General features: G+C 60.8%; 2 protein-coding genes across 7 annotated transcripts; one reads left to right on the forward strand and one right to left on the reverse strand.

Moving 5' to 3' along the window:
* Positions 1-384: 384 nt before the first annotated feature.
* Positions 385-10534, reverse strand: C8G (complement C8 gamma chain). Of its 5 annotated transcripts, none has more exons than XM_074846232.1 (11): positions 10071-10478; positions 9013-9152; positions 8302-8365; positions 7733-7840; positions 6993-7031; positions 1910-2049; positions 1709-1785; positions 1454-1567; positions 1118-1219; positions 865-890; positions 385-547 (listed from the first exon to the last, which is right to left on the reverse strand). In XM_074846232.1, the coding sequence occupies exons 1-10, from the start codon at positions 10221-10223 to the stop codon at positions 865-867; spliced, it is 963 nt and encodes a 320-aa protein (XP_074702333.1). In that variant the 5' UTR covers positions 10224-10478; the 3' UTR covers positions 385-547. The 5 variants fall into 5 exon arrangements, 4 of the variants coding, with proteins under 4 accessions (XP_074702333.1, XP_074702331.1, XP_074702335.1 ...); XM_074846230.1 differs by having other exon boundaries at positions 385-551; positions 10071-10464; XR_012625845.1 differs by lacking the exons at positions 385-547; positions 865-890; positions 1118-1219; positions 8302-8365 and adding exons at positions 7321-7422; positions 8165-8235 and having other exon boundaries at positions 1453-1567; positions 10071-10528.
* Positions 10535-10689: 155 nt separating this feature from the next.
* FBXW5 (F-box and WD repeat domain containing 5) lies at positions 10690-24479 on the forward strand. Of its 2 annotated transcripts, XM_074846106.1 has the most exons (9): positions 10690-10815; positions 10975-11188; positions 13832-13989; positions 14635-14809; positions 15701-15849; positions 17211-17691; positions 20448-20595; positions 21759-21971; positions 22457-24479. In XM_074846106.1, exons 2-9 carry the CDS (start codon positions 10996-10998, stop codon positions 22701-22703), a joined length of 1764 nt encoding a protein of 587 aa, XP_074702207.1. In that variant the 5' UTR covers positions 10690-10815; positions 10975-10995; the 3' UTR covers positions 22704-24479. The 2 variants fall into 2 exon arrangements, with proteins under 2 accessions (XP_074702207.1, XP_074702208.1); XM_074846107.1 differs by lacking the exons at positions 10690-10815; positions 10975-11188 and adding an exon at positions 12223-12427.
* Positions 24480-24760: the final 281 nt, after the last annotated feature.

Below are 24760 nucleotides of genomic sequence, written 5' to 3' on the forward strand. Positions count from 1 at the left end.
CTTTTTGAAGAAGCCCCCCCTGCAATTGCCCATCACTCCATCCCCATGCTGCCAGGCTGCTTTCCCCAGGAAAACAGAGGCAGCAAGGCTGGGGTAGCCCAGGGTGCCTGAGGGGGCATATGGGAGCAGATCCCCCCCAGCAGGTCCCAGCCCTGGGGACCTCTTTTCCTGGACCGGGCAGGTTTGGTGGCCCGGCAACACTGTGGCATGGGGTTGCAAGTGCACATGGGGTCCCACCCCGGCAGCCCCACGGCCAGGAGCTGGGATCAGCCCTGACCCCCAACACCAGCCCCAGCCCAACCCACCACCATCAGCCACGCTTTCCCCTCCCCATCGCCCCACTGGGGCTCCCTCACAACGACCCAGCAGACAAGGGCAGGGGGCTGGTTTTATACGGGTTTTAATGGGGAGAGGGGTACAGGTGTGGGGTGCGAAGCCAGGGAAAAAAGGCTGCTGTGGTGTGGGGGGTGTGCTGGGGACAGGATGGGACGGGGCCACCACTGGCTTGCGGCGCTCCCGGGGCTCTGGCCGGCAGCAGCTGGTGGGTCTGTCTGGAAGAGATGGGGCAGTGAGCGTGGGGGTGAGGTGGGGGAGATGGGGGGGGCACGGGGGGGGACACTGGCCCTGCCAGCCCTGCGCTGAGTGGGTGGGCACCCACCACCCAGGGCCTGAGGCAACAGAAGAGCCACCCCATGGGGATGGGGTGGGGGATCCCCGCCAGGGGTAAGGGTGACCCCAGGAAGAGGAGCAGCCTGGGGAGGCTGGGAAGGGATGGGGGCTTTGTGGGCTGGAATGGCTCTGAGCAACCCCCATACCCCCCCCCCCCGCAGGGCTGGTCCAAGCCCCAGCAAAGGGAGGACTCACCTAGGCAGCATCTGCCATGCATTTGTCTGCAGGAGGAAGAAAAGCAGAGATCAGCTCTTCCAGGGGCTGGGGGACGACTGCCCCCCCCGAGGGGCTCTGCATGGGGCTCTGCCCAGCAGCACCCCGCAGCTGGCCCCAACGCTGGCCCCGCAGGAAGGCAGGGAGAAGGCAGGAGGGTCTCCTCCCTAACTCAGCCCCACAGGGTACCTCAGCCCCTGCTCCCTGCCACCCCTCTGCCCTTCCAGCTTCTCACCCGTCTGGGGCAGGATGAGGATCTCTTCGTCCATCAGGCCCTGCTCCCTGGAGAACTGGGTGAACCTCTCCAGGCGCTCAGGACTGAGCTCCTTTGTCCGGCCTGCAGAGAGAGCAGGGTGAGAGGCAGCCCCCCTGCACCCCCCAGCGAGGGGTCATGCTGCCCCAGGGTGCAAGCAGCCCAGCAAGGGGGTCCTGACCCAGCCATCCCACGGATCACCCCAGCTTAGGAGATGATGCTGCGCTTCTCCCATGGGAGAGATCCCCCACCAGGGACATCCCGGGGGACCCCAGGGTGGTGGTGGGGTGGGCAGCACAGGGGTCCCAGGGGACTTACTGTAGAGCAGCACCATGGTGGAGGAGCCGGTGCTCTTGGAGATCTGGGTGGCCACCAAGGCGTACTCATCGTAGTTGGTCTCCACCACGCGGATGTCGTGTTTGCTGCCCCAGCCTGCGGGGGACGGGGAGGGCACAGCTCAGCCCCGAGGTGCTCCAGCGAGGGCAGGAGCAGGTGACAACGGGGCTGAACTGGGAGCTGGGGACACGTCAGGGGCTGCCCCACAGGAGGACAGGCTGGGAGCTGGGGACTCACGTGGGCTGGTGTAGCTGAAACGCCCCGGCTGCTCCGTCTTAGTGTAAAGGCTGTTCCTCTTCTCGCACTGGTCACCCCTGGGGAGTGCAGCATGAGGACGTCAGAGGGGCTGTGGGGGACGCTCCAGCCCACACATAACCCCAGGCAGGGCACCGTGGGGGAGCACCCCCTGCTCGCCCACCCCCCTCCCCGTGCCCATACTTGGGGTATGTGGAGGTGACCTCCAGGTTCCCATCTGCAGTGACGGAGATGACCGTCGTGCACATCTTCATCAGGTGCTTCTTCTCCTTGAACCAGTTGGAGTTGGAGGCCAGGCCGATGCTGTACCATCTTCCCGTGAGCTGCACACAAACTTCTCTCAGCTGCCAGCCAGGCACAGACCCTGTCTCACCCCTTGGCCACCCACCAGCCCCGGCCCAGGCCACATCCCCCTCCCCTGCCAGCCTGCACCCAAAGCAGGATGGTGCCCTGGGGTCCTTGTTCCCCAGGGAGCTGCTACAGCTCTCGATGCCCACAAAACCCACCAAGACGTGGTTTACGATGTGCCCTTCACTGCCCAGCACTTGGGGTGTTTCCTTCCTCTTCACGCCAAGTCTGGGGAGGGGGTGACAGGACTGCCTGGCTCTGAGATGCCATTTCCATCCATCCGGGAGCACAAGGAGGGGTCAGAACTCTGGGGCCAGTACGGGTCATCCCAGCCTGGTCCCTGGGGCTACCAGCTTGGAGTACCCAGGGGGGAGCTGTCGGCCTTGGAGATGGGCTGTGCTGGGACAACCCTTTGCAGGACATGACAGACCCCCATCGTTGCAGGACATGCCTCCATACCCATCACCTTCCTGGGGTGCCTGTGTCCCCCAGGACCCCTCTGGGGGCTCCCTGGAGGAGCAGGCAGCGTGGCCCCTGCCGCAGCTCCGTGGGGCCCCAGGGCTGTGGGGCCAGGCCTCCCAGCGTGCAGCCGAGCGGGGGCTGCGTCCTTCCCATCATGGGGGAGGAAGGGGAGTGGAAACACCCCGAGCATGCCAGCACCCTGGGGTGGGAGGGCAGAGGGGTGTGTGGGACACCCTAGCACAGCAGCCCTTAGTTTTTTAGGACGCTGGGCTGGGGGGGATGGGGTCCGTGTTGGGGAGGGGGGTCCACAGTCCATCTCCACGCTGCTTGTCAAACTTAGATTGTTTTTCTCAGTCCTCCAAATAAAACCCCTGTGCATCTACACCCACCCCACGGCACAGGAGGTGGCCTGGCCCCACACCTACTCAGTCCTGCCCCACAGGCTAAAGCCTGGATCCTGCACCCCCCCCCAGAGCCACCAAACCCAGGCCCCAGGGGCTCCCCAGGGATGGGTGCACCAGCCACCCTGCCCCTCCCAGTGCTGGAGCCAGCCTGGCCCCAAATCCACCTGCAACAACCTCTGCACACATTTTCAGGGCGAGGATCCCCCAAAACACCCCAAACCCCCACGGAGGTGATGCCGGCCAGGCTGGGTCACCTTGTCCTGCTGGAAGTCAGTTTGCACAGGAAAGCCGTCCTGTGCGCGCAGTGCCCCGAGCAGGGCCAGCCCCAGGATGCTGAGCAGCGTGGCGTGCATGTCTCCCACCGAGCGGAGCCGAGCTGAGCCGAGCCGAGCCGAGCTGAGATGAGCTGAGCTGAGCTGAGCCGATCGAGAGCAGCAGGCAGAGTGCTGCAGTGCCGGAGAGTCAGGCAAGCCCCTATTTATGGGCAGGCTGTGCGGTGGCCCCAGGGGGGCCAGCCCTGCCTCCCCCCCCCCCCCCCCCCCCCCGCGTGCCGTTATGCAAGCAAGAGCAGGGGCGAGCGCCGAAGCCAAAGGGCAGGCAGGGGAACCTGCAAATGTTTCCCTCCTGTTGATATGACATGTTTGCTTTGGGGTGCCAAACTTCTCCGCAGCAAAAATAGGGCTTGCAGCCAGCACAACGGCTGTCCCTGCCCCCAGCGCCGCAGAGCAGGGGTCCGGCGCGGGCAGGGGGCCGGGACTGGGGGCCAGGGCTCGCCGACTGCCCCATCCTTGCAGGATGGCCTCACTCTGACTCAGAGAGGGGCCCAAGTGAGGTGGAGGAAATGCCAAGTGCCCGCCAGGTCCTGATCCAACCCATGGGACTCGTGGGCACCTTTGGGTGCTTCTGCAAGACCCCCCACCTTGCCCTGACATGAGTCCCTGCATCACCCGAGGAAGCATCTCGACTGGCCCTGGGTGCGTCCACCCAGGTGCAGCTCCAGTGCACCTCGATGGTGAGCTGGGGGCTGGGGGTGTTGGGGGGGAGCCAGGCTCCAGCCTCAGGCAGCCCCAACGCCCAGCCCCTGGGGACCAGCACGCAGCCAGACAGACCCCCAGCGCCTCATCCCCCACATGCCACCCTGCACCCTTGGCCAAGAGGGGCTGGGAAACATCTTCCCCCTTGGTTTGGGGTCACCAGCGAGCGCTGAGCTGCCCCCCTTAATGTGGGGACACCCTGAGCACCCACAGGGTGACGGCTGGGGATCAACGCAGCAGCACCCATGGGTCTGGCATGCTTTGGGCAGGACAGCCCAGCAGCTCTGCTTTACGTAAGGAGCGTGTTTTCACAACAGCTGGTTTTTCCCTCTGGCAGCCCACCCTGCCGCCCGGCCCAGCACATTCCCTTCCCCGCGCCCAGCTGCGAGCCCGGCCTGGCCCTGCACACCACGCGCCGGGGGCCGGGCCGGCCCCAGCTCCGCGGATTTATTAAAACAAAACAAAAGCTGAGCTGGGCAGGACTGAGCATCACAAGAGCCCGGCTGGGGCCCCCCTGCATGCTGGGCTAGGGGCTCAGCCTCTGTCTGAGCACACCCTCGGGGTGCAGGGTGCCAGGAGGAGCTCGCTCCATCAGGCATCGGGGCACCCGTGGGTGTCTCTGTGGTTCTGCGCTGGGGCAGGAACACAAAACCACCCTGTTCCCCGGGTGTCTCTGGCTCCCTGCCCTGCCCAGCAGCAGGAGGGGGTGCCCAGGAGGTGCCCACTCTCTCGGCTCTGCTGGGGGTGGCAAAGCAGGGGGCCAGCCCAAGGAGCTGGGTGGCAAAGCTGGGTGCAAGCTCAGGAGCATGGGGGCACGCAGGTGCACACGGGGGCACCGGCAGCAGCATGGGGGGTGGGCTGAGCCCACTGCTGGGGCTGGGGGCACGGGCAGGATGGAGGTACCTGGGCTGTGGGTCACCGCGGTGCCTCAACACAGACTCTTAGGCACAACCCAGGCATTTGCACCCCAGAAATGGGTTCATGCCAGATAAACATGGGCAGGGCTGAGCTGGGGTGCAGGGCTCAGGGGGGTCCTTGGGCACCAGCCCAGCTCCCCGAGGCGGGAGGGCAGGGCTCTCCCCTCGCCTCCCATCGTCCTGCCACGGCTCCACCACAGCGCAGCCACTTCTGGGGTGCGGGTGGGTGCAGGGCAGAAAGTCAGCCGGATCCATAACACCCCGACTCTGCCAGACACAACCGGGTGGCCCAGGGGGGTCTGTGAGCGCAGCCGGACACGACTGCCCCGCATGTGGGCAGCGGGGACAGGGGCAGGCTTCGGGCGAGTCACGTGGCGGTCCCTTACATAAGTCCCTGATAAACAACATGTGTTACCAGTTTCCGCTAAGATTGCAAAACGCCGGCGCTGGGGGCAGAGGGCTGCTCCCCGTCCCGGGCGCTGTGGGGTGGCCAGGGCACTGCACCAGCCTGCTGCTGGGGGCTGCCCCCCGTCCCCTCCCACCGCTCAGCCTGCACTGGGGAATTGGCACCACTTGCCCAAAACAGCCCAGGCCTGGCCCAAGTGCGTGGCAGGACAGACTCAGCCAGGCTGGACGCGCAGGGGAGAGGGGTCCTGCAAGGGGCTGCAGACCCAGGGTTAACGCTGCAGCTCCTCTACCCTGGTTGCAACCCTGGTCCAAGCCCCCACAGCCCCTGCAGCGTGCTCAGAGCATGCGAGGGGTGTCCCCTGCCTGGCCCTGGGGTGGGGTGCTGGCTGTGCAGGCAGGCTTTGGGAAGCCCTGGCAGGCAGGGCTCTGGCCCAGGCAGCAGCCCCTTGGGAAACACGGTCTGCAGGGCTGGGGCAGGGGAGTGGGGTGTTTCACTGCCTCGGAGGCCCTGGGGACCAGCAGGACCACTGCAGGGCCAAAGTTTCTTCCTCTGGGGTCCCCAAGGGATGTCCTGGCTTGTCCAGGTTGAAGGGCTCATCCTGAGCGGGTCCCCAGCGCCCCCCAAGCCCATGCGGCCCCACGGCACCAGGCACAGTGCTTTTCCCCAAACTGCGCTGGGCTTTCTCTCACTCGCCGGGCAGGCTCACATGCACTACAGCACCTGGGAGTAAACTGGGAACTGCCACAACCCCATGGCTGGGGTGAGGCTCAGGGAGAGGATGATGGAGCTGTGTGGAGGGGGCGGCGTGGCCCCCCCGCACCCCCGGGCGAGGAGCGCAGTGCCGGGGCACCAGCAGTCCAGGGGTGGAGGCAGCACTGGCCTTGCAGATCAAGGGGTGACTTGCCTGGACACAGACCCTTCTCCAAGGCATTTATTGGGGTGTTGCTGGCTGCTGCAAGCAGAAGGGTGGCACAAAGCTGAGGCGGGGGGACAGGACAAGGACAGGCACAACTGCCAGTGCAGCTGGAGGAGCCGGGGAGCCCAGGGCTGTGGAGCAGCAGTGAGGTCTGGCCAAACCCTGGCTCAGCCCTGCGTGGCCATGAGTAGCTGGATAAGGCAAGGGCTGAGCTCTTGGCAACAGTCTGCACCTACGGCTTTGTTTCTGGAAGGAAAAGAGAAGTGCTGAAGGGCTGGGGAGGTGTCCAAGCCCAGCACCAGGGCTGGAGACCCTCCTCTGCCTCCCCAAGCACCACCGACAAGTGATAGAGCTGCCCCCAGGGACCCCAGTCCTCACCCCAGGGTGTCCCTGTCCCCAGGACACGCCATCTCAGACCAGCCCTCACATCCAGGAAACACCAATATAGACCCCACTAAGCCCTGCCTAACCCATGTGGGGGGTGAACGGGGCTTCGCTTTACCAGGGTGCATCTGATGCCCATCCTGGGTGATGGTCTGGCACCTCCTCACCCCACACAAGGGCACAGAGGGACCCTACCCTGGGGAATGGCCTCCCATGTCAGACCACTCCCCTGGCACTCCTGGGGCAGGACCACACGGCCGTGGTGTGGTGTGGGTCCGGCGTGGCATGCCCAGCCCGCAGCCAGGGCGAGGAGAGCTGCTGTGGTGCTCAGCCTGGGACTGAGCCCAGCACATGGCGGGGACCCAGCACATCGCCCGGGATCCACAACTCACCGTCGAGGATGTGAAACTCGTCCGCGGAGTCACAAAACCCTGCAAAAGAGAGAGTCTGGGCACCCAGGACCCCCCAGCCATGCACCCCGGGGACACAGCAGGGCACAGCCCTGTCCTTGCATCTTTGTCTCTGCTACGGCCGCAGCACGGGACAGACCCCAGGTGTTGCCCTACTGTGGGTGACATGGGGCCACAAATTGCTCAAACCCGTGTGGATGTGTCTCCCTCTCCCCATGCTGGAGGGCCTCAGTCCCCGCTGCCAGGCCCTTCCCGGGTGCAGCCCTCGCCATGGGTACCCCCTGCTCCCAGGGGACCATGTGCCACCCACCATATGTGGGGAAGTAGTAGGTCACGTCTTCGCTCAGACCCACAGCCCTCACGCGCTGCTCAAACTTGTCCGCGATGGCGTCGCTGACCCGGCTGGTCCGTCCTGTGCAGGGAACGAGGTGCCATCAGCAACCTCAAGCCCTTCCTGTACTTGCCCCGAAACTCCCCATACCCCCCACAGCAAGGCTCAGTGCCAAGGGGTCTTTCAGCTCATTGAAGCCAATTTCCACTCCCCCCCCTGCAGCGTTTGGGGACAAAACTCTCCATTTGGGGACTGGGCCCCATGGGGAGACCTCATCCCTGAGTCTGGGTCCCCTGGGGCTCCGGCAGGCATCCCCAGAGCCCAGCACAGGTTTCCCACCTCTCTGCTGCCACATCCTTCATCTGCCACAAGCCCCTGGGTGCCAACTCACCATAGAGCTTGACAGAGATGCTGCGTCCCTTCTGGTAATAGAGGATGGCGTAGCTGCTGTGGTCCGTCTCACCCACCACCACGTCCACCTTGCTGCCATAGCCACGGCCTGGGAAAGACAGTCGTGGCAGAGGGCAGCCCCAGTTAGTTCTGGTTAAGCCCGATTAGCCCCTGGACCTCATTTTGCCAGGAGCAAATACACCCTGTACAAAGGCTGAAAACCCGGGCCAGAGTGGGTGCAGCCCAGCAGGCACCAGCCTGCATCGCTGCCTGTGATGGCACCTCTGGGGCACTTGAGACCCCAGAGGTGAGATACGGGGAGGGCAATGGGAGGGAGGATATTGGTACCAAAGCCCTGCTGGGAGCAGGAGTGAGGGGCTCCAGCTCTGTGGTCCCTGCAGACCCCACACCACCCCAGCCCAGCCTCCCTCACCCTTCAGGAGGAAGCGTCCACGGGCCTGGGCAGGGAGATAGCGCTGCCTGATTTCCCAGCATATCCCATCCCTGTATGGGGAGAGGAGGAGGTTGTCGGCACAGGCTGGGGAGGATCCAGCCCAGGTCCCTGCTCACCCTGCTTGCCACAGCACACACGGGACCTGTTTTCTTGGGACTTTGTCTTCTTCCTGGGGAGATGCTGCAAAGGGATGTCCCAGAGCCCCACGGAGACACAGCGAGAGGCACAGAGCCTGAAAACCTGCTGAGCCCGAGGGGTCCTTGCGCCCTCCCTACAGCTCTGAGCCTGGTTCAGTCCCTCAGACCCCCTCAGGCCAGGGGGAAATGCCCACAGATGCACTGAAGATCCCCCTCCTCAGCTGGGGTGGCCCCGAGAGCCAGTCCCTGGCTGGACAGCCGTGGAGCGACCACATGCCTACTTGGTGCCTTGGTTTCCCCAGCCTGGCTGCCCCCCAACCTGCCCCCTGGGCAGCCCAAGCCCACCCTGGGCTGGTGGCTGTGTGGATGGCAGGGTGCCAGCACTGCGTGGTCAGGGCCTCTACCACAAAACATCCCAGAGGAGATCCCACCCACACTTTGCTTTGGGGCAGCTCTCCTCCTTGGAGCTTGTGGCCAGGGCACTGGTCCTGCTCTGACCTGCCTGCAGCGTCCCCATCCCATCCAGCGTCCCTTATCCTCATCCCAGGGCACTGGCCCTGCTCTGACCTGCCTGCAGCGTCCCCATCTCATCCAGCGTCCCCCGTCCCCCTTCCAGGGCACCAGCCCTGCTCCAACCTGCCCTCAGCGTCCCTGTCCCTGCCTGCGGCCTCAGTGGCCAGTGTCACTCACAGCTTCCTGAAGGTGCTGATGGCCAGGCTCTGCCCATCCAGGACAGTCACTGTCACCGCCGTAGCCTCTAGCCGGTGGCTGTGCTCCGCCAGGTAGCCACAGCGGGAGGCCATGCCGACCAGGAACCACCTCCCTGCGAGCTGTATGGCACTGGGGTGGCACCGTCTGCGAGGTCACCACCCCGGCTGCCACCACCCCTCGGCCCCAAGCACTTTGGTACTGTCTCCACTTGTGTGGCACCTCTGCCCACAGCCTGGCCCCTTGGCGTGCCCATGGAGCACGACTGCCCTTGTTTGGGGGCTGGCAGCTGGGACAGAGCAGGACAGACAGGAGCCCGGCATGGGGACAGGCTGGAGCAGAGGGGCTGCGCAGAGGGGTCTCCAAGGCATCCCCCCACGCCTCACAGTGCCAGGGAGGCTGCGAGCACCCCAGTGCAGCCCAGGGTGTGCGGTGGGTGAGCACTCCGCTCCCACGGCCAGCCCTGCAGCCCCAGCTCGCAGCCCCGGCAGAGCCCCGAGCTCAACGGAGCCCTGGCTGGAGGTCGTGCCCAGCGCCATGGGGGGGGCAAGTACCAAGCCCGAGCCCGAGAAGGGCTGCACCAGCCCCGGGGCTGAGGATGGAGATGGCTGCCGGAGCCGCGGGTCCAGCTGCACGGCAGACGGCCAGGACAGGGCTCCCCGGAGAGGCTCCGGCCCTGCCCCTGCCTCAGGAGGCAGCTCTGCGGGCAGTGCCGGGCTTGTGCTCCTGGAGCCCCGACTGTGGGGGGGTGTGGGGGGCTCGGGGACAGGCTGCAAGGGCAGGTCTGGAGGGGGGGACGCTGCAGGCCGGGGGGACACTACAGGGTCAGACCTGGAGAGGGCCAGGCAGGGGGCCAGGTAGGAGGACAGGTAGGAGGACAGGTAGGAGGACAGGCAGGGGGACAGGCAGGGGGACAGGTAGGAGGACAGGCAGCGGGACAGGCAGGGGGACAGGCTGCAGCCCCAGGCACAGGGCTGTGCCCCAGCCCCGGTGCGGGGACGGCCGGGTGCCCACAGCCCCGCCCGGCCCCGGCCCCTCACCTGGGGGAGGCTGAGCTCAGCCTGAGCCGCCACCTTCTCCAGCGGGCTCTGGGGAGGGGGCGGCCGCCGCCGCCGCCGCTCCGGCCCCTGCCCCAGCCCCGGCGGGGCCGAGAGGAGCAGGCCGAGCAGCAGCAGGGTGCCCAGGGCCACCATAGCGCCGGTCCGGCGGGGCCCGCTCTGCCGGGAAGCGGCGGGGGCGGGAGGCCGGCGGGGTCAGGCGGGCACCGCGGCCGGCCTGGAGCCGGGCCAGGCGGGGGCCCCCGGGGGCCGAAGGCCGCGTTAGGCCGCGAGCGCCGGGGTCAAGGCCGGGGCAGGCCGGGGCCGGGGGCTGGCGGCCCACATGAGCCGGGCCGGGCGGGGCCGCCGGGGGGGCAGCGGGGCCCGATCGCGGGGGGGGCGCGGGGGGTCCCCGCCACAGCCCCGGGGGTCCCGGGCAGCCCCGGCCCGTGGCTGAGGAGCGGGGCCGGGCCGGGCCGGGCCGGGCCGAGCTGCCGCAGCCGGGGCGCCGGTGAGCGAGCGTGCGGCGCTCGGCTGGCTGCGCCTGGCGCGCGGGGCGGGGCTCTGCGCTCGAGCTCTCCGGCCTGCGGCAGACAGCGGCGCGGTGATTGGAGGGGGCGGGAAAAAAAACCACTGAGAGAAGCAGCCAGAGCGGCCCCGGCAGGCGGAAGTGCGGGGCGGGGAGGCCGGAAGTGCCGCCGGGAGGCCGGAAGCGCCGCCGGGAGGCGGGGGCAGCGGAGCCGCCGAGGTGCCGTGAGGGGGCGGGGGCGGGCACGGGCCGGTGCTGCCGCGGGTCGCCGGGCGGGCCGGCGGGTGTGGGCCCCCGGGGCGGGCGCGGGGCCCCCGGGGCGGGGCTGCGGGAGGCCGAGCCGGGCCGGGCCGCGCCTCACCCCCCGTTTGCTTCCAGGCGCGGCGGCAGAATGACACGATGGACGCGGGCGGCGGCCCCCTCCTCCCCGACAGCGTCCTCTACGAGATCTTCCTCTACCTGGACCACGTAGACGTGCTCTCGGTGGGGCTGGTGTGCCAGCAGTGGCACGCCGTGGCCCGCGACGAGTTCCTCTGGAAGGAGCTCTTCTACCGCTACTACCGCGTTTCCCGGGAGGTGCCCCGGCACCCAGGTGCGCTGGCGCGGGGGGACGGGGCTGGCGTGGCTGTTCAGGGCTGGCTGCCTTCCTGAACCTCCCGAGCGAGCAGGGCAGTCGCGCCGGGCCAGGGACTGCTCAGCCCCGGGGCCTCTGGCGGCTCCGGGGGCTGATCCCCGGGTGATGGCACCCGAAACCTCCCTGCCATGAGCCCAGAAAGGAAAATCTTCTCCCGCTCTGCTGCCCAACACTGTGTCCTTTGGTGTCAAGGGAATGGAGCCACTAAACTGTATCACATTAGTAGTCTACAGGCTTGGGTGGTGATGTGCACGTGAAGGGCTCTAGAACTGCCTGAACCCTTCAGAAAGGGGCATCAAATGGTTGAAAATGCTTCGACTTTCCCTTTCGTTCACAGAAAGTTGGTTTCTGAGCTCTCTCTAGGCAGGTGCTCTCCAGTAGTTACTGCACAGCTTGTCTGGGTGCTGCTGAGGGAGATCCTAAGGAGACGCAGTGAGTCACTGCATGCTGCTACATCACAGCCCATGATAATCGCTGCTGGCTTTTCCTGATCAGGACCTCGCAGCAAGTCCCTGCTTCAGGCACTGTCCCTTTCTCATCCAGACTAGGAAGAGCTGCAAGTACACATTAGCTGATCAGACTATTTCCATAAGACATAGGCAGCAGCTGCAGCCTGGCTGTGGAGGGAGAACGCCTGTGCCTGCTGTCTGGAGAGGGAGGTGGGTGTGCAGCCATTTAATTGTACAGTGGGCAGTAGCTGACCCACTTTGTGAGGGCAGGTTGGACTTGATCTTGGCCTCAGCTCGCAGTAGGAAGATGACCCATTAACAGTCAGCATCAACTGAGCCTGCCAGGGCCTTCCTTGGGTGGAGCTGTTGGCAGTCTCGCTGGCAGCAGTCGTATGGTCACAGGTCTGTTCTCTGCTGAGTTTCAGGTGCTGGAAGCAGTTTGGTGCAGTCTGGAAGGGTAACCCAACGCTGTCACACCAGCTGAGACAGGCCTTGGGGACCTGCTGATGGGAGCCCTTGCTGCCAAGGTGGGTCTCTCTTGGAGACCAAAAAGCCCGTTCCCAGCGTGCTGCAGAGGTCTGGAAGAGCTGTGCTCCATCCTCCGCCCCATGGCTGTGGTGGAGGGGATCGGTTTCTTGATCTTGAGTTGCCATTGCTATAGAAGGACAGGAAGAAATGCTGACGATCAAGCAGAGGGAGCCCATCTCCCTGCAGTGGGGAACAGCAGTGAAAAGGGCTCAGAGAAGAGGTGAGATGTGGATGGCAGGACTTGGGCTGCATGACCCTGGAGCTCCCTGGGGTTGAGGATATTATCTGAGGCTCTGACCAGGCTTGTTTGCTTCCAGCCTCCTGAAGTTAGTAAGCTGACAGCCCTATGCTTTAGCACTAATTGGGATTGAGCAGTCGGTGTAACTCAGTAATATATTTGGGCACCTCCCAGGCTGCGCTTCTGGAGCTGTGAGGCAGCTCCACGAGGCAGCAGGGGCAGGGGGTGGCCTGCAGACCCAGGAAGGGGCTGAAGCAGGAGCCTGGGGAAATGCCCTGCCAGCCTGCCTACCCTGGGCAGCTCCGTGAGTTGGGGAATGGTATCCAGTGAGTCTTGTAAGAGGAAATGTCAGGGTTGCTTGGCTTGGTGGGATCTGTCCAGACTGCTTCCCAGATGGACAGGCCGGGACCAAGAGCTTCAGAGGGGGATGAAGCCCCCAGCCTGGTGAGCAATGGTGGGATGTGCTGGCAGCAAGCTGCTCCCTGCCTGCAGGTGCAGGTGCCTCCTGGGCTGCAGCGAGTTCCAAAAAGTGCTTCAGTCCTGTTCAACGTACGAGGGAAATTGGCCCTTATCCATATACATGTCTAATCCTCTTTGCTTCCTTGGGATTTGCTGCTGCACGGTCTGTAGGCTGCCTTACCAGGCACTTCATTAAAAATCCTCTTTATTTGTCTCTGTTGGCCATCACTGTGACTTCTGTGAGTGTGCTTCAGGCTTTTCTAGTGCAGGGCTCTTCTTTCCTGGCACACTGTGTCCAGCTCCAATTCTTGTCTCTTGTTTTCTCTAGTCTCTTATCTCATGGAGTTGGTTTTTCCTGGTCTTATACCCCTTCTCACAGAATCACAGAATCATCTAGGTTGGAAGGGACCTTGAAGATCATCTAGTCCAACTGTTAAACCTTCTGGAACCTTCTTAATTCTGTTAGGCAAGATAAAGGTAATCAGAGCAGAGCCCGGTACCCTGAGGAGCAGCTTCCCTCTCATCACATGATAGATTTGTTTGCATTTTGCTGGAGCACGTCTGCAGTTCTGATGGCTGTTTTGTCCCGAGCAAGGTTTTTGTTAGATAGCTAACAGCTATGCCCCAGATGTTTCTTGCAGTGGCTGTACTGGTTTAGAAGGTAGTGCTGTGGTGCGGAGTTGTGTGCTTACTGGAAGAAAAGATACTTTGTGTGTGGGAGTGGGGAAGCTACTGAGAAAAATGTTAAGCCCTGCTAACTCAGCTGAAGCTGTAGGGATGGTGGCCCCAGCAGAGCTCCTGGCATTGCTAGCAGGCGTCAAGGCTGCACTTTATTAAATACGGATTCTGTGGCTGCTGTGTTTAGCTCAGGTCTGTCGCTTCCCTCCAGTTACATTCCTGTCCCATGTCCCTGCTTGTGTGTTACAGCTGCTGTCTCCTGGTATGACGAGTTCCAGAGGCTCTACGACACCATCCCTTGTGTGGAAGTGCAGGCCCTGAAGGAGCACAATGACCAGGTTTTGCACCTCAGCTTCTCCCACTCTGGCTGTTTGTTTGCATCGTGCTCCAAAGACTGCACCGTCAAGGTAAAGTGGCAGCCTCCCCTGCACAAACCTTCCAGCTTTGGTTTAGTGGGGCTTAGCTGTGAGAGCAGCCTTTAGGAAGTCTGCGGAGAGCAGAGGTTTGATCGGGTGTCCCTGGACTTAGGCTGGTTCCTGCAGATGCTGAGTTGTTCTCAAAGCCACAGAACTAATGACTCTTGCAGTTGTAGCCCTGAGGGCTGTGGATTCCAGCTCCAGCCTGTGTGAAGGTGGCCGAAGTGCCTGCCTGGCTCTGGCTGCTTTCTAGGTGCAAACCAGTCCCCTGTTGTGCTGTGGGTCTAACAAAGAGTGTGGAGGCAATGATCTACTGCAGAAGATGTCTTGCATGAGTGGTTGTGTTGGGAGAAGTCTCTCTGAACATGCTGAAAAATCCAGCTGGGACAGTATCATTCACTGCTTGAACACCTTCTCCGGTGGCTGATGGAGAACAGTCCTACATTTAGCCACTCTCCAAAGCTGTTGGCCATTTTCTGTCAAGAGAATTGACAGGCAAATCAGGTCTGGGAAGCAGTTATAAGAAGAATAAGGTCTTTGATATTATTTTTTTTTTTGTCCTGGTGAGTGCAGATAAAGTGGAGCTGCTCTCAGGCTTCTCAACAGCTTCCTGACTGTTTGTCCCTCTGCCTATAGATCTGGAGCAATGAGTTGGAAATCTCCCTGCAGCACAGCTCCAACATGAGGCCCTACAACTGGAGCTACACGCAGTTCTCCCAGTTCAACTCCGATGACTCCCTCCTTCTGGTGTCAGGTGTCTTTGTGGGGCCTCACAACTCCTCATCAGGAGAGATTGCCGTAATCAGCATGGGTAAATGCCGCCCTCGCCTTCACTGGGGCTTTCTGGGAGGTGTGAAATGGTGGGTGCTGGGCTTCCCTTCCTTTTTGGGTGTGCAGTGGCCTTGACCTCTGCTTGTCCTACCTTCCACCATGGGGTCCCAATCACAGTTTCATAGGGTAAACCTTCTGGATAGCCTTAGCTCTGCTCAGGTCACCATGTCATCACCTAAAGGCAGTGTGGTTTATATTTATTTTCACTTTACTTTCATTCTAAGTGACAGTCTGGGCAAGGCAAGAGTTATCCACATTACCTACTGTCTTGAAGCCACCATTTCTGACTCAAGTGGTGCTGGTCCCACCCTGAGGTCTCACGTGGCTCTGAGGCACATTCATCTGGGCCTGCTTCACCTCTTCTGCTGCAGTTCTGTGAAACTAATTCCAGCTGCATGATCTCTCACTGTCTCTGTGCCACAGCCCCACTGCGCCAAAAATCAAGGAGTGCTGCTAAATGCACAGCTGTCTTGCTCAGGAAGGCCCTGAGCCCCAGGGGCGGGGGTGAAGAAGTTCTGTACATGTTTGACTTGTTCTTGTCCTTGGGGTGTCTGCTTTGGGCCATGCTCGGAGAAAGGCTGTGAGGTTAGATTGCTTCTGATCCGGCTCCGTCTGACTGCCCTTTTATTTTGGTTTCCCTTGTGCATGCTCTCCCCACACGTCTCTGTAGAAGAGAGAAATAATCTGTCTTCTCAGCAGTGACTGGAAGTTGGTTGGTGGTTGGGCAGTGTCCGCTCAGCTTGCGCTGGAGGTGCTGCATCAGTTCCTCTCCTGCGGAGACTTGAATCCGCTTCCCGTGTCTTCTGCCACGGTTTCTCCAGGCCCTTGCCAGGAGCCATCACCTCACACTCCTGTTTCCCCTCCCTTCCAGAGAACTTCACGCTGCTTTCCAGGGTGAGGAATAAACCCTACGATGTGTTTGGCTGCTGGCTGAATGAAACCAACTTGATTTCTGGCAATCTGCATCGGATCGGGCGGATAACCTCCTGTTCTGTGCTGTGGCTGAACAACGCTTTCCAGGTGAGGTGCCTTTGTTCCAGCTCCACAGGCAACGCAGCTTCCTGCTGGCTTCTCGGGGAGGAAAAGCTGCGGAGGAGGTGTGAGTGGGGAAGAATGGCCCAATCCTCCTGTCCTGCCTGTTTGTCTTCTCTGACTTGCCCTCAGGAGCTTAAGCTTGAGGCAACCCTTGCGTGAGGTTTCTCCACGCTCGGTGTTGTGGTGCCCATTGCAATATTCTAACTCTACCCTCAGATTCCATTAACTCTTGCCCCATTAATTGGGATGAGGACTTGAGTGCAGTGCCTAGAGCATGTGTTGCTCAACAGGAGAGTGGTTGAACCACAGAGGGTTGCTGAGGTCCTTGATAGTATGAAGCTGGGCCTGGGACAGCTGTAGTCTGGCATGTACCCGAGCAGTGGCCATTCTCCCACTTGGCAGCCCAGTGCACTGTCTCGGGAGCCAGAGGCAGCTGAGAGGCTGAGCTCAGCCCTGCCTGTCCTTGCTGACATTTCTGTGGGCCAGGTTCTGTCTCTGGTGCTGTGATGAGATGCTGGAGATCAGTGTGCGCTGGCCTTAGACTGCTTGTTCGCTGCTTGTTCATTCTCTGGCACTTGTGCTGCTTCGACATGTTCCTCTTCCATGTTTTGTCTCTGTCTCAACACCACAGCTGCAGATCCTGGTGTTTTGTGGTTTTTTTACATGAACGATTGATGCTGGCCCCAGGTGAAATCCTCTGTTAGCAGAGACCCTTCCCCTAACCACATCTCTGTGGTGTGCTGACACTACAGCATTAACTCTTCCATCTCCAAGAGGCAAGGAAGGGCCTTGCCCACTTTGATGGGGGGTGTTGGAAGTGCAGCCACAGATTGCCAGAGCAGTTAGGCAGGAAGAGACCTGCTGCTTGTGTCTGGGAGCAGATAACCAGGCTGGTCCTGCTGCGGGGTACAGGGGAGCTCCAGGAGCGTGAAGGTCCTCTGCCTCTGCTGCTTGTAGGCCAGGGGATGGCACTTCGTGCTGCACCAATGTTTATGGCAGAGGCCTGTTCCTGAAATTCTTGTAAAGTGCCGAGCAGCACCAGCTAGTGACCTCAGGCAGGGGGGTGGCAGCAAGGCTGCCCAGCCTCTCTGTTTCCAAACTCTGCTGTCATCTGCCTGCAGGACCTTTTTGTCTCTGTACCCACCTCCAAGATAGGAAGGAGTGCAACAACGCTGGCCAGCCTCTTGGGCCAGTTCTCATGGTCATATAGGAGTGCAGAGAGAGGTTGGTGTGTGGCTGGTGTCTGCTGGGGGGGCTCAAGGTCTGGGCAGACAGCTCTTAGTTTGAGCTGTAGGACTGACCTTCCGGTGAGGTGGCTCCTGTTTACTTCTCCCTTTTGCTTGCAGGGCATAGAGTCGGAGAATGTGAATGTAGTGAAGAGACTGTTCAAAATCCAGAACCTGAATGCCAGCACTATCCGGACAGTGATGGTGGCTGACTGCAGCCGGTACGATTCCCCAGACCTGCTCCTGGACTACGAGGAGCAGCTAGCTGCTTCCTCCACCTGCCCAGTCTTTGATCTTGGCAGTGACAGCGAGGAAGAGGAGGCCAAGCCCAAGCAGACTCCAGAGCCAGCAGTACAGGAATTGCCAGATGACGGGGGTGTGACAGCAGAGGATGGGCTGCAGCAGTTCTTTGATGATATCATGGAGGGCCGTGTGAGGCCTGCCATGACTGAGACAGAGTTGGAGACAAAGGTGGCTGAGCTGTTCGTACGCAACAGAACTAAACCGCCTGAGCTGAACCTGCTCTCCACAGACAGCAACAGCAAGACAAAATACTTAATCTTTACCACAGGATGCCTCACCTACTCCCCACACCAGATAGGTAAGGCTGTGGTCTGAGCCCAGGGCACGCCAGCCTCCCTGGGGGTGTGGGCTGCAGCTACACTCTGAATTTGAGTCTGGAAAAGACCTGTGTTATTTGCTGCCTGTTTGTGGTGAGTGAGTTGCCGTTTTGCTCAGGCTGCTGGATTCTTGATACAGGAGGCTTTTGAGATGCCCCCACACCACAAGCGCTTGCCTGAGGGTTGTTTTGTTGCTACCAGGTTTGACATGTGGCCAAACAAGAAAGTTGTGGCAAGGGCTGAGCAGAAGATCAAGAAGGAACTCCTGACTTAAGGACATCAGCCATGAGTTGCACACCAGCGGGTGGATGTGAAGGGCAGTGATTGCCCTGATCAGGGTGTGTGGAAGGGCCTCAGTCCTGTTCTCTTGTGGGGGCATAGGGCAAGACTAGTTTGAGCAGTTTGGAGTTCACATGTGTGTTGCTTGCACAGTGTCCCCTGAGCTCTGGGAGATGGAGCCCTGCTCGCCCCCGTGCCTTGCCTGCCTTCCCCACTGCCCGGTGTGTGATCACCCTGCATCGTGTGGCCTTTCAGCCTTACCAGACACTTGGGCACCCCTGATTTGGTACTGAAGAGGCTTAGCTGCCCCAGTGGGTGTTTCCATGGCAAACGAATGCCAGGCAGCTTGCTGGTGCTCAGCCTTCTTGCTCGGTGGGGTACAAGGGACTGTAGTTGCAGCACGAGCCAGGCAATGGCGCTGTGGTGACCTTTTTCCGGGTTAGGACTTCCCTTGCTCAGCTGGGGCTCTCTTGTTGAGGCACTGGGACTGGCAGAGTCTGAATTTATAGGAAATCAGTGCAGTGATGAGCAGATGCAGGTAGTCTGGCTGATTCTCCAAAAGCCCCTAAAGCTAGCAGAGAAGTCCAGTGGAAAGGACCAGACAGATCAGTAGGGATGTGGGGTGGGAAGGAGAGCTGCTTCCAGGCGAGAAGACTCTTCTGTAAAGCCAGACGATTTCAGTTCCTTTTGCTGCTTGCACAATTACCGCCTCGCTTGTCTGCTGCAGGCTCTTCTAACCTTCCTGTTACTTGGTCCTGCACCAGTACAGCCCAGTAAGGCAGGGAAAGGCAGTTTTCAAAGCTGTAGGCTACTTGCAGAAGAGTCACTTGGTCTTTGCCCACCCAAGTTAGGAGCGTGACCTGGACTGAGCGTAGCGCTGCTGCCCACGGCCGGGTCTGCGGACAGACGTGGTGGGCCGCGGCCTGTCTCCGGACGCCTGGCGGGTGGGCAGCGCTGCGTCGTGGTCTGCCAGGCTGAGCAAACGCTGCCTCGCAGGCTGGGGCCTGCAGCACGTGAAGGCGAAGCGTGGCGCAGAGGCAGCCCCTGCCATTGGACTCCACTGGCTGCCAGTGCAGCCTCCCAGGGCCGTGGGTTTTGGTGCCTTTGAACTCCAGTGACTCCCTGGCCGGTGGCCAGTGCCCGCGGCACAGACTGGCTGTTTGGAGGGACGAACCCTGGCTCGGCTCCTCTCCCAGCCATGAGTCACTGTAAAATATTATGTTTGCCCATTGGTTTGTGTGTTGAACCAGCCTTTGTGCATCTGCTGTCTGCCCCCAAGGAACCGGTACTTGAAAGAGCTTGCGCTTGTGCTCGTCTCTCACCCGGCTGCTGGTGGGAGCCGCGCGCCCAGCTGCTGGGCATCGGCACTATCTTGCCTGATCTGTGGCACGCAAGCACTTCTGCAGGAGTTTCCTTCGAGCTCCTGTCTCCCTTGTGCCGCTGTCAGGTCTGAGTCATGCGCAAAGCCGCTTGTTCTGCTGGTGTGTGCGTGTGCGGGCCACGTACCTGAGAGCTTAGTGCTGCAGGAAGGGGCAAAGCGTGCTGGTGAGAGTGCCAGTGGGGTGGAAGAGTGGAGGTCCTGAGCTGCCCAGGTCCAGTGATGCTGTGAAGGGCCTCGGACCTGAGGTGTGGTGTGGTGTCACCTCTACCTTGTTGCTCTGCAGAAGAGGGTTAAAATCAAGGGTGTTCGGCAGCGATTCCCTCAGAGAGGCGATGGGATGGGCCGTCTTCCAGCTCCTCTTGGACCCGCTGAGGATTTCAGCCCATGTGTGCCCGAGAGCTGCTGAGGCTCACAGGAGTCCTCCAGGAAGCTGTTGTGGATAGTTTGTGCTTGGGACCTCCGTCTAGAGCTGGAAGGGGACCCATAGCATGTGTCTCCCTTAGGAAGTTTAAAAGTGATAAAGTGCTTGAACCTAGTTTGGGTTTAAACCCCTGTTCCTGGAGCTTTCTGGGGCTGACCCCCACCTACGCTTGACAGTGGTGGGGGTAAACCCTGCCACAGCCAGCACATCTGCTGGGCCTTCTCCAGGCTGGATATTGCAGGAAATGGGCCCAGCCCAACGATTCATTCAGGAGAAAACATTTCTGCAACCAGAGTGTCTCCTGGGCCAGCGCAGCTTCCTTGTGCTTCAGAGCATGCTGCGGCCTGGGCTTGGAGCGAGGAGTGGCCGTACCAGCTGTGCTGGCAGCCGGGCACTGGGCATCTTCCTGGTTGGGGTTGAATGTGCCAGTGCATCAACTGTGGGCAGCGTCCTGGCCAAAGGCACTGCTCGAGAGAGCTTGAAGGAGCCTGGCAGGGACCACAGCCCTGTCCAGGTCCTCAGCTGTAGGCAAGCCAGTTCTTCCTTCTTAGCAGCACTAAGGGAAGCCCCTTTTTGAAGCCTGGGGACTTCCACCAGCCCTCCTGTCTGCTGGCAGCAGCCTGCAGAACCACCTGATTCTGCTTTCTGTCTCCAAGGGATTAAAAGGATCCTGCCCCATCAGATGACGACTGCCGGGCCGGTGCTTGGGGAGGAGAGGCGCTCCGATGAGTTCTTCGACTCACTGGATCACGTCATCGACATCCACGGGCACATCATTGGCATGGGCCTCTCCCCTGACCACAGGTGAGCGTGGTGGGGTGGCAGTGCTGGCTTCAGACGCTTCAGGGGGTGGGTGACAGCTGCTTAGGGGCTTTGTGGGGTGAACAGGAGAAGAAATGACTAGTGGATGGAGCAGGGTGCCTGCATAGGCTGCTCTGCTCATTCACATCCCACTATGTCCTAAGACACGCTGATGGCATGTGTTACCACCTGAGCATTTCCCCAGATCTCGGCAGGAATGCTTTGTCCTCTGCACTGCTGAGCCCAGGATGGGGTCAGGCAAGGAGCCTTGTAAGAGTGAAGGAGCTGCCCACACCAGCGTGTCTTGTTCCTGAGGCAGATCAATCATGGAGTCACAGAATGGTTTGGGTTGGAAGGGACCTTAAAGATCATCCAGTTCCACCCCCTGCCCTGGGCAGGGACACCTTCCACTAGCCCAGGTTGCCCAAAGCCCCGTCCAACCTGGCCTTGAACCCTTCCAGGGAGGGGGCAGCCACAGCTTCTCTGGGCAACCTGCGCCAGTGTCTCACCACCCTCACAGGGAAGAATTTCTTCCTTCTACCTAAACTGAATCTGCCCTCTGTCAGTTTAAAGCCATTACTCCTCATCCTATCACTACATGCCCTTGTAAAAAGTCCCTCCCCCCTTTCCTGTAGCCCCTTTCAGTCCTGGGAGGCCGCTCTAAGGTCTCCCTGGAGCCTTCTCTTCTCCAGCTGAACCCCCCCAATTCTCTCAGCCTGTCCTCACAGGGAGGTGCTCCAGCCCCCCGAGCATCTTTGTGGCCTCCTCTGGCCCCACTCGAGCAGGTCCGTGTCCTGATGTTGGTGCCCCCAGAGCTGGACCCAGCACTGCAGGCATGGGTCTCATGAGAGTGGAGGAGAGAGGGAGAATCCCCTCCCTCGACCTGCTGGTCACAATACACCACCATCCTTAAAGTTGGCTTTAATGGGATTAAAGAGGCTTGACCTAGCCCACCTCCCCAGTTGTGGGGGCCCTTTCCTTTCCAAACATGGTAAGAAGTGTTTCAGCAACATGTTTCCATGTTTCAGCCTGGATTTTAGTAAGCTGAGCTGCAGGCTTGCTTGGTCCCTGCCCTGCCTGACTGTGCTGCGCATTTACAGTGGGGCTCCGTGAGCTTCGTCGCGTGTGGCAAGGTGCAGGGTAACTCCTCTGCTCCCCTCCTCAAGGTACCTGTACGTGAACAGCCGTGCCTGGCCTCGGGACTGCGTCATCTCCGACCCCATGCAGCCACCTCCCATCGCCGAGGAGATCGATCTGCACGTGTTCGACCTGAAGACCATGAAGGAGGTGAAAAGAGCCCTCCGTGCGCATCGGGCCTACACGCCCAACGAGGAGTGCTTCTTCATCTTCCTGGACGTCAGCAGGGACTTCGTAGCAAGGTGTGTGGCAATAAGGGTGGGCAGGATCCTTGGACCCACATCCAGGAGGGCCTTGGGGCCATCGCTGCGGGACAGCTTGTGCAAGCAGGGCTGGTCCTCACGCTGGAAACTCCTGTTTGTTGTGAGCAGAGCAGGAAACAGGAGGTTTGTAAAGAGCAGAGGGACTGAATCAGAGGGTGCTGATAAAACCTTGTGAAATCAGTGAAGAAAGGGGAAATTTTGGGCTGTGGCATGTTTGGTGGTGGGTGGCAAATGCCCTTCTTGGGGGCTGCAGGCAGCAGGTGCTGTGGAGCAAGTCAATGGGGCTCTTCAAACAGCCTCTGGGTCCCAGAGGGAGCTGGCCTGCTCGGCTTGAAGCTCGTGGGTGACGGGAGGCTGGGGCCTCTGGCCAGGCTGGAGCACCCTCTGCCTCCGTCCTGCACGGAGGGAAGGAGGTTACTGGGGCGGCGGGGGTGACATCCTTACCGGTGTCCTGTCCACTGCAGCGGGGCAGAGGATCGCCATGGCTACATCTGGGACCGGCACTATAACATCTGCCTGGCCAAACTGCAGCACGACAACGTGGTGAACTCGGTGGCGTTCAGCCCGGTGGAGCAGGAGCTGCTCCTGACAGCCAGCGACGACACCACCATCAAGGTGTGGCGCTCCCCTCGCGCGCTGCGCCTCCGGCAGGCCAGAAAGCCCAGGCCCAGGAAACTGCTCTTCTCCTGGCTCATGAACCAGAAAAGCTGAACCCAGGCACACCTGCTCCTGCAGCTTCCTCACTGCAGCCACCTCCTCTGGAGCTTGCAGAGCTTTGAGCCCTGCACAACAGAGACAAGCTCTGGGCACGTAAATCCCATCTGCTGAGTCAGGAGGGACCCCAGTAGCGGGAATTGCTTCCTCCTTGGGGCATCTGCTTCAAAGACAGAACGTAAGAGCTGAGGGCCTGTTCCTGGGCCTGGCGGGCAGCAGCCCGAGCTGGTCACTGCAGGGTGGGCTCCCCACAGCTTCTCACCAACGCTGCTACTTGGTCACAGCTCTCTCTGGGCGAGCTTTGGTCCCGGAGAACAGACTGAAGCACGTCTCCAGCGTTTGTACTCTGTAGCCTGGGACATGGCTGACCTCGCCGAGAGCTACCGGCTGCAGAGCACGTGGCAGAAGCCGCAGCACAGTGCTGTGCTGCCTTACTGCAGGACTCTTTTAATATAGTAGTTTTATTAATGTTTGTTTGTCCCAAACCTCCACAGGCAACTGGGTGATGCTGAGTGCCTCCTCCCACATGGCGCCTTGGCCCCGGAGGGCAGCAGGGACTGGAGGGCAGTGAGAGGGCAGTGGGGGAGGCAGGGCTGGGGGGGCCTGGCTGGTGTCCTGTGTGGCCCCCAGGGATGCAGCCAGTGCCCCCTCGATGCCTTCTGTTAGCAACTACGTGTTGATATCGCCAGTTTCCAAACTTGAGAGTGGGGAGGGCTGGTGGTAACATGGTGCTGGCTTTGCCTCTGTCTTCCTCTGCTAAGTAGCACTTAAATAAGCTGTGGCATTGGTCACGTATTTATTCTAGGGGATCTGCTGTCCCCTCCCAATGTGGCAGCTGTAAGGATGGCTGGTGGGTCTTGTGGTCACCTCCCTCCCATGCTACTCAAATCGTGGCACTTTAGGTTCTCTTGGTATGTTCTCCGTGAATAGGTGTAGGCACCCACGGGTGGCTGCAGGTGTTCACCCGCCGGTGCCCGGGGAGCGCAGCCACCCTCTGCTTGACGTGACAGTTGAATAAGCTTCCCCCGCCTGGGCTGGCTGGCCCTGGGTTCAGTGATCAGCTCCTCCCCGGGACCCCTCTGACAGCGGAGCTGGCTCACTTGAAGCGATTACAAACTTGATGGTGTTTACTCTGTATCTGTCCCTGAAGCTTTTCTCCCTGCAGCAGGTACCCAAATGTAAGAGTCTAAAATTAAGCTCCTAATCTCGACTTGGCCCGGATGGCTGGACCCCAGGAGCTGCAGTTGCTCCTGGGAGCTGGGCTCTGGGCTGTGTCTGGAAGGGAGCCGCATCCCAGGCAGGGGCTGGGGGAGGCATTTTGGGACTCCCCCAGGAGCACCAGTGGCCAGTTGTCTCTGCCACTCACAGCCTTGGGTTGCAAACAGACTTAATGGAGGTAGCAGACACTGTCTGACCTGCACTGATGGCTTTAACAGCTCCTGCGGCCCTTGGCAGGAGGGCTTGTGCCCTCCTCCTGCTGTGCCCCAGCAGGTGCCCATGGCTTTATCCAAAACTCCTGTACTCAGGTTTTCTGTCATCACAGGTGTTCCAGAAACAAGGGAGTCCTTTGTGTGTGTGCACACAGGATCCCTCCCCAGCGCTCTGTCCAGTCACACGGCGAAGGAACAGCCTCTGCTTTCCTCCCTCCTCTCCCAAGATTGTGAAATCTCTTCTCCCTTGGCTCGGTGTAGTAGTGAGCAAGGCACTGAGGGTTTATGTTTGTACTGAGTTTTGCTCTTCACTATGGCATTAAATAAATATTCTGCTAAAGCATCTCTGCAATGTGAGTTTGTTTTTCTGAGTGCTGTGAGGCCGGGAGGGACACGCTGCTGTGCCTACACTGCTGGGAGTGGGCACAAAGGTGTAAAACAACAGGAGAGGGGCCCAGATCCCCCAAATCTTCTTTGCCCTCAGGGAAGAGGACAGGACAGAAGGGGAGCAGCCGTTCGTGGCAGTCTCATGGGTTTAGTCCCTCAGCTGGTGCTGCAGCTCTGGAGGGGCAGGACAGGGCCTCCTGCAGGGATGCCAGGACCAGCACAGGCACCTGGCTCCTA

The sequence above is a fragment of the Strix aluco genome, chromosome 20 (genome assembly GCF_031877795.1).
Source record: "Strix aluco isolate bStrAlu1 chromosome 20, bStrAlu1.hap1, whole genome shotgun sequence".
In the NCBI taxonomy this organism is placed as follows: domain Eukaryota; kingdom Metazoa; phylum Chordata; class Aves; order Strigiformes; family Strigidae; genus Strix; species Strix aluco.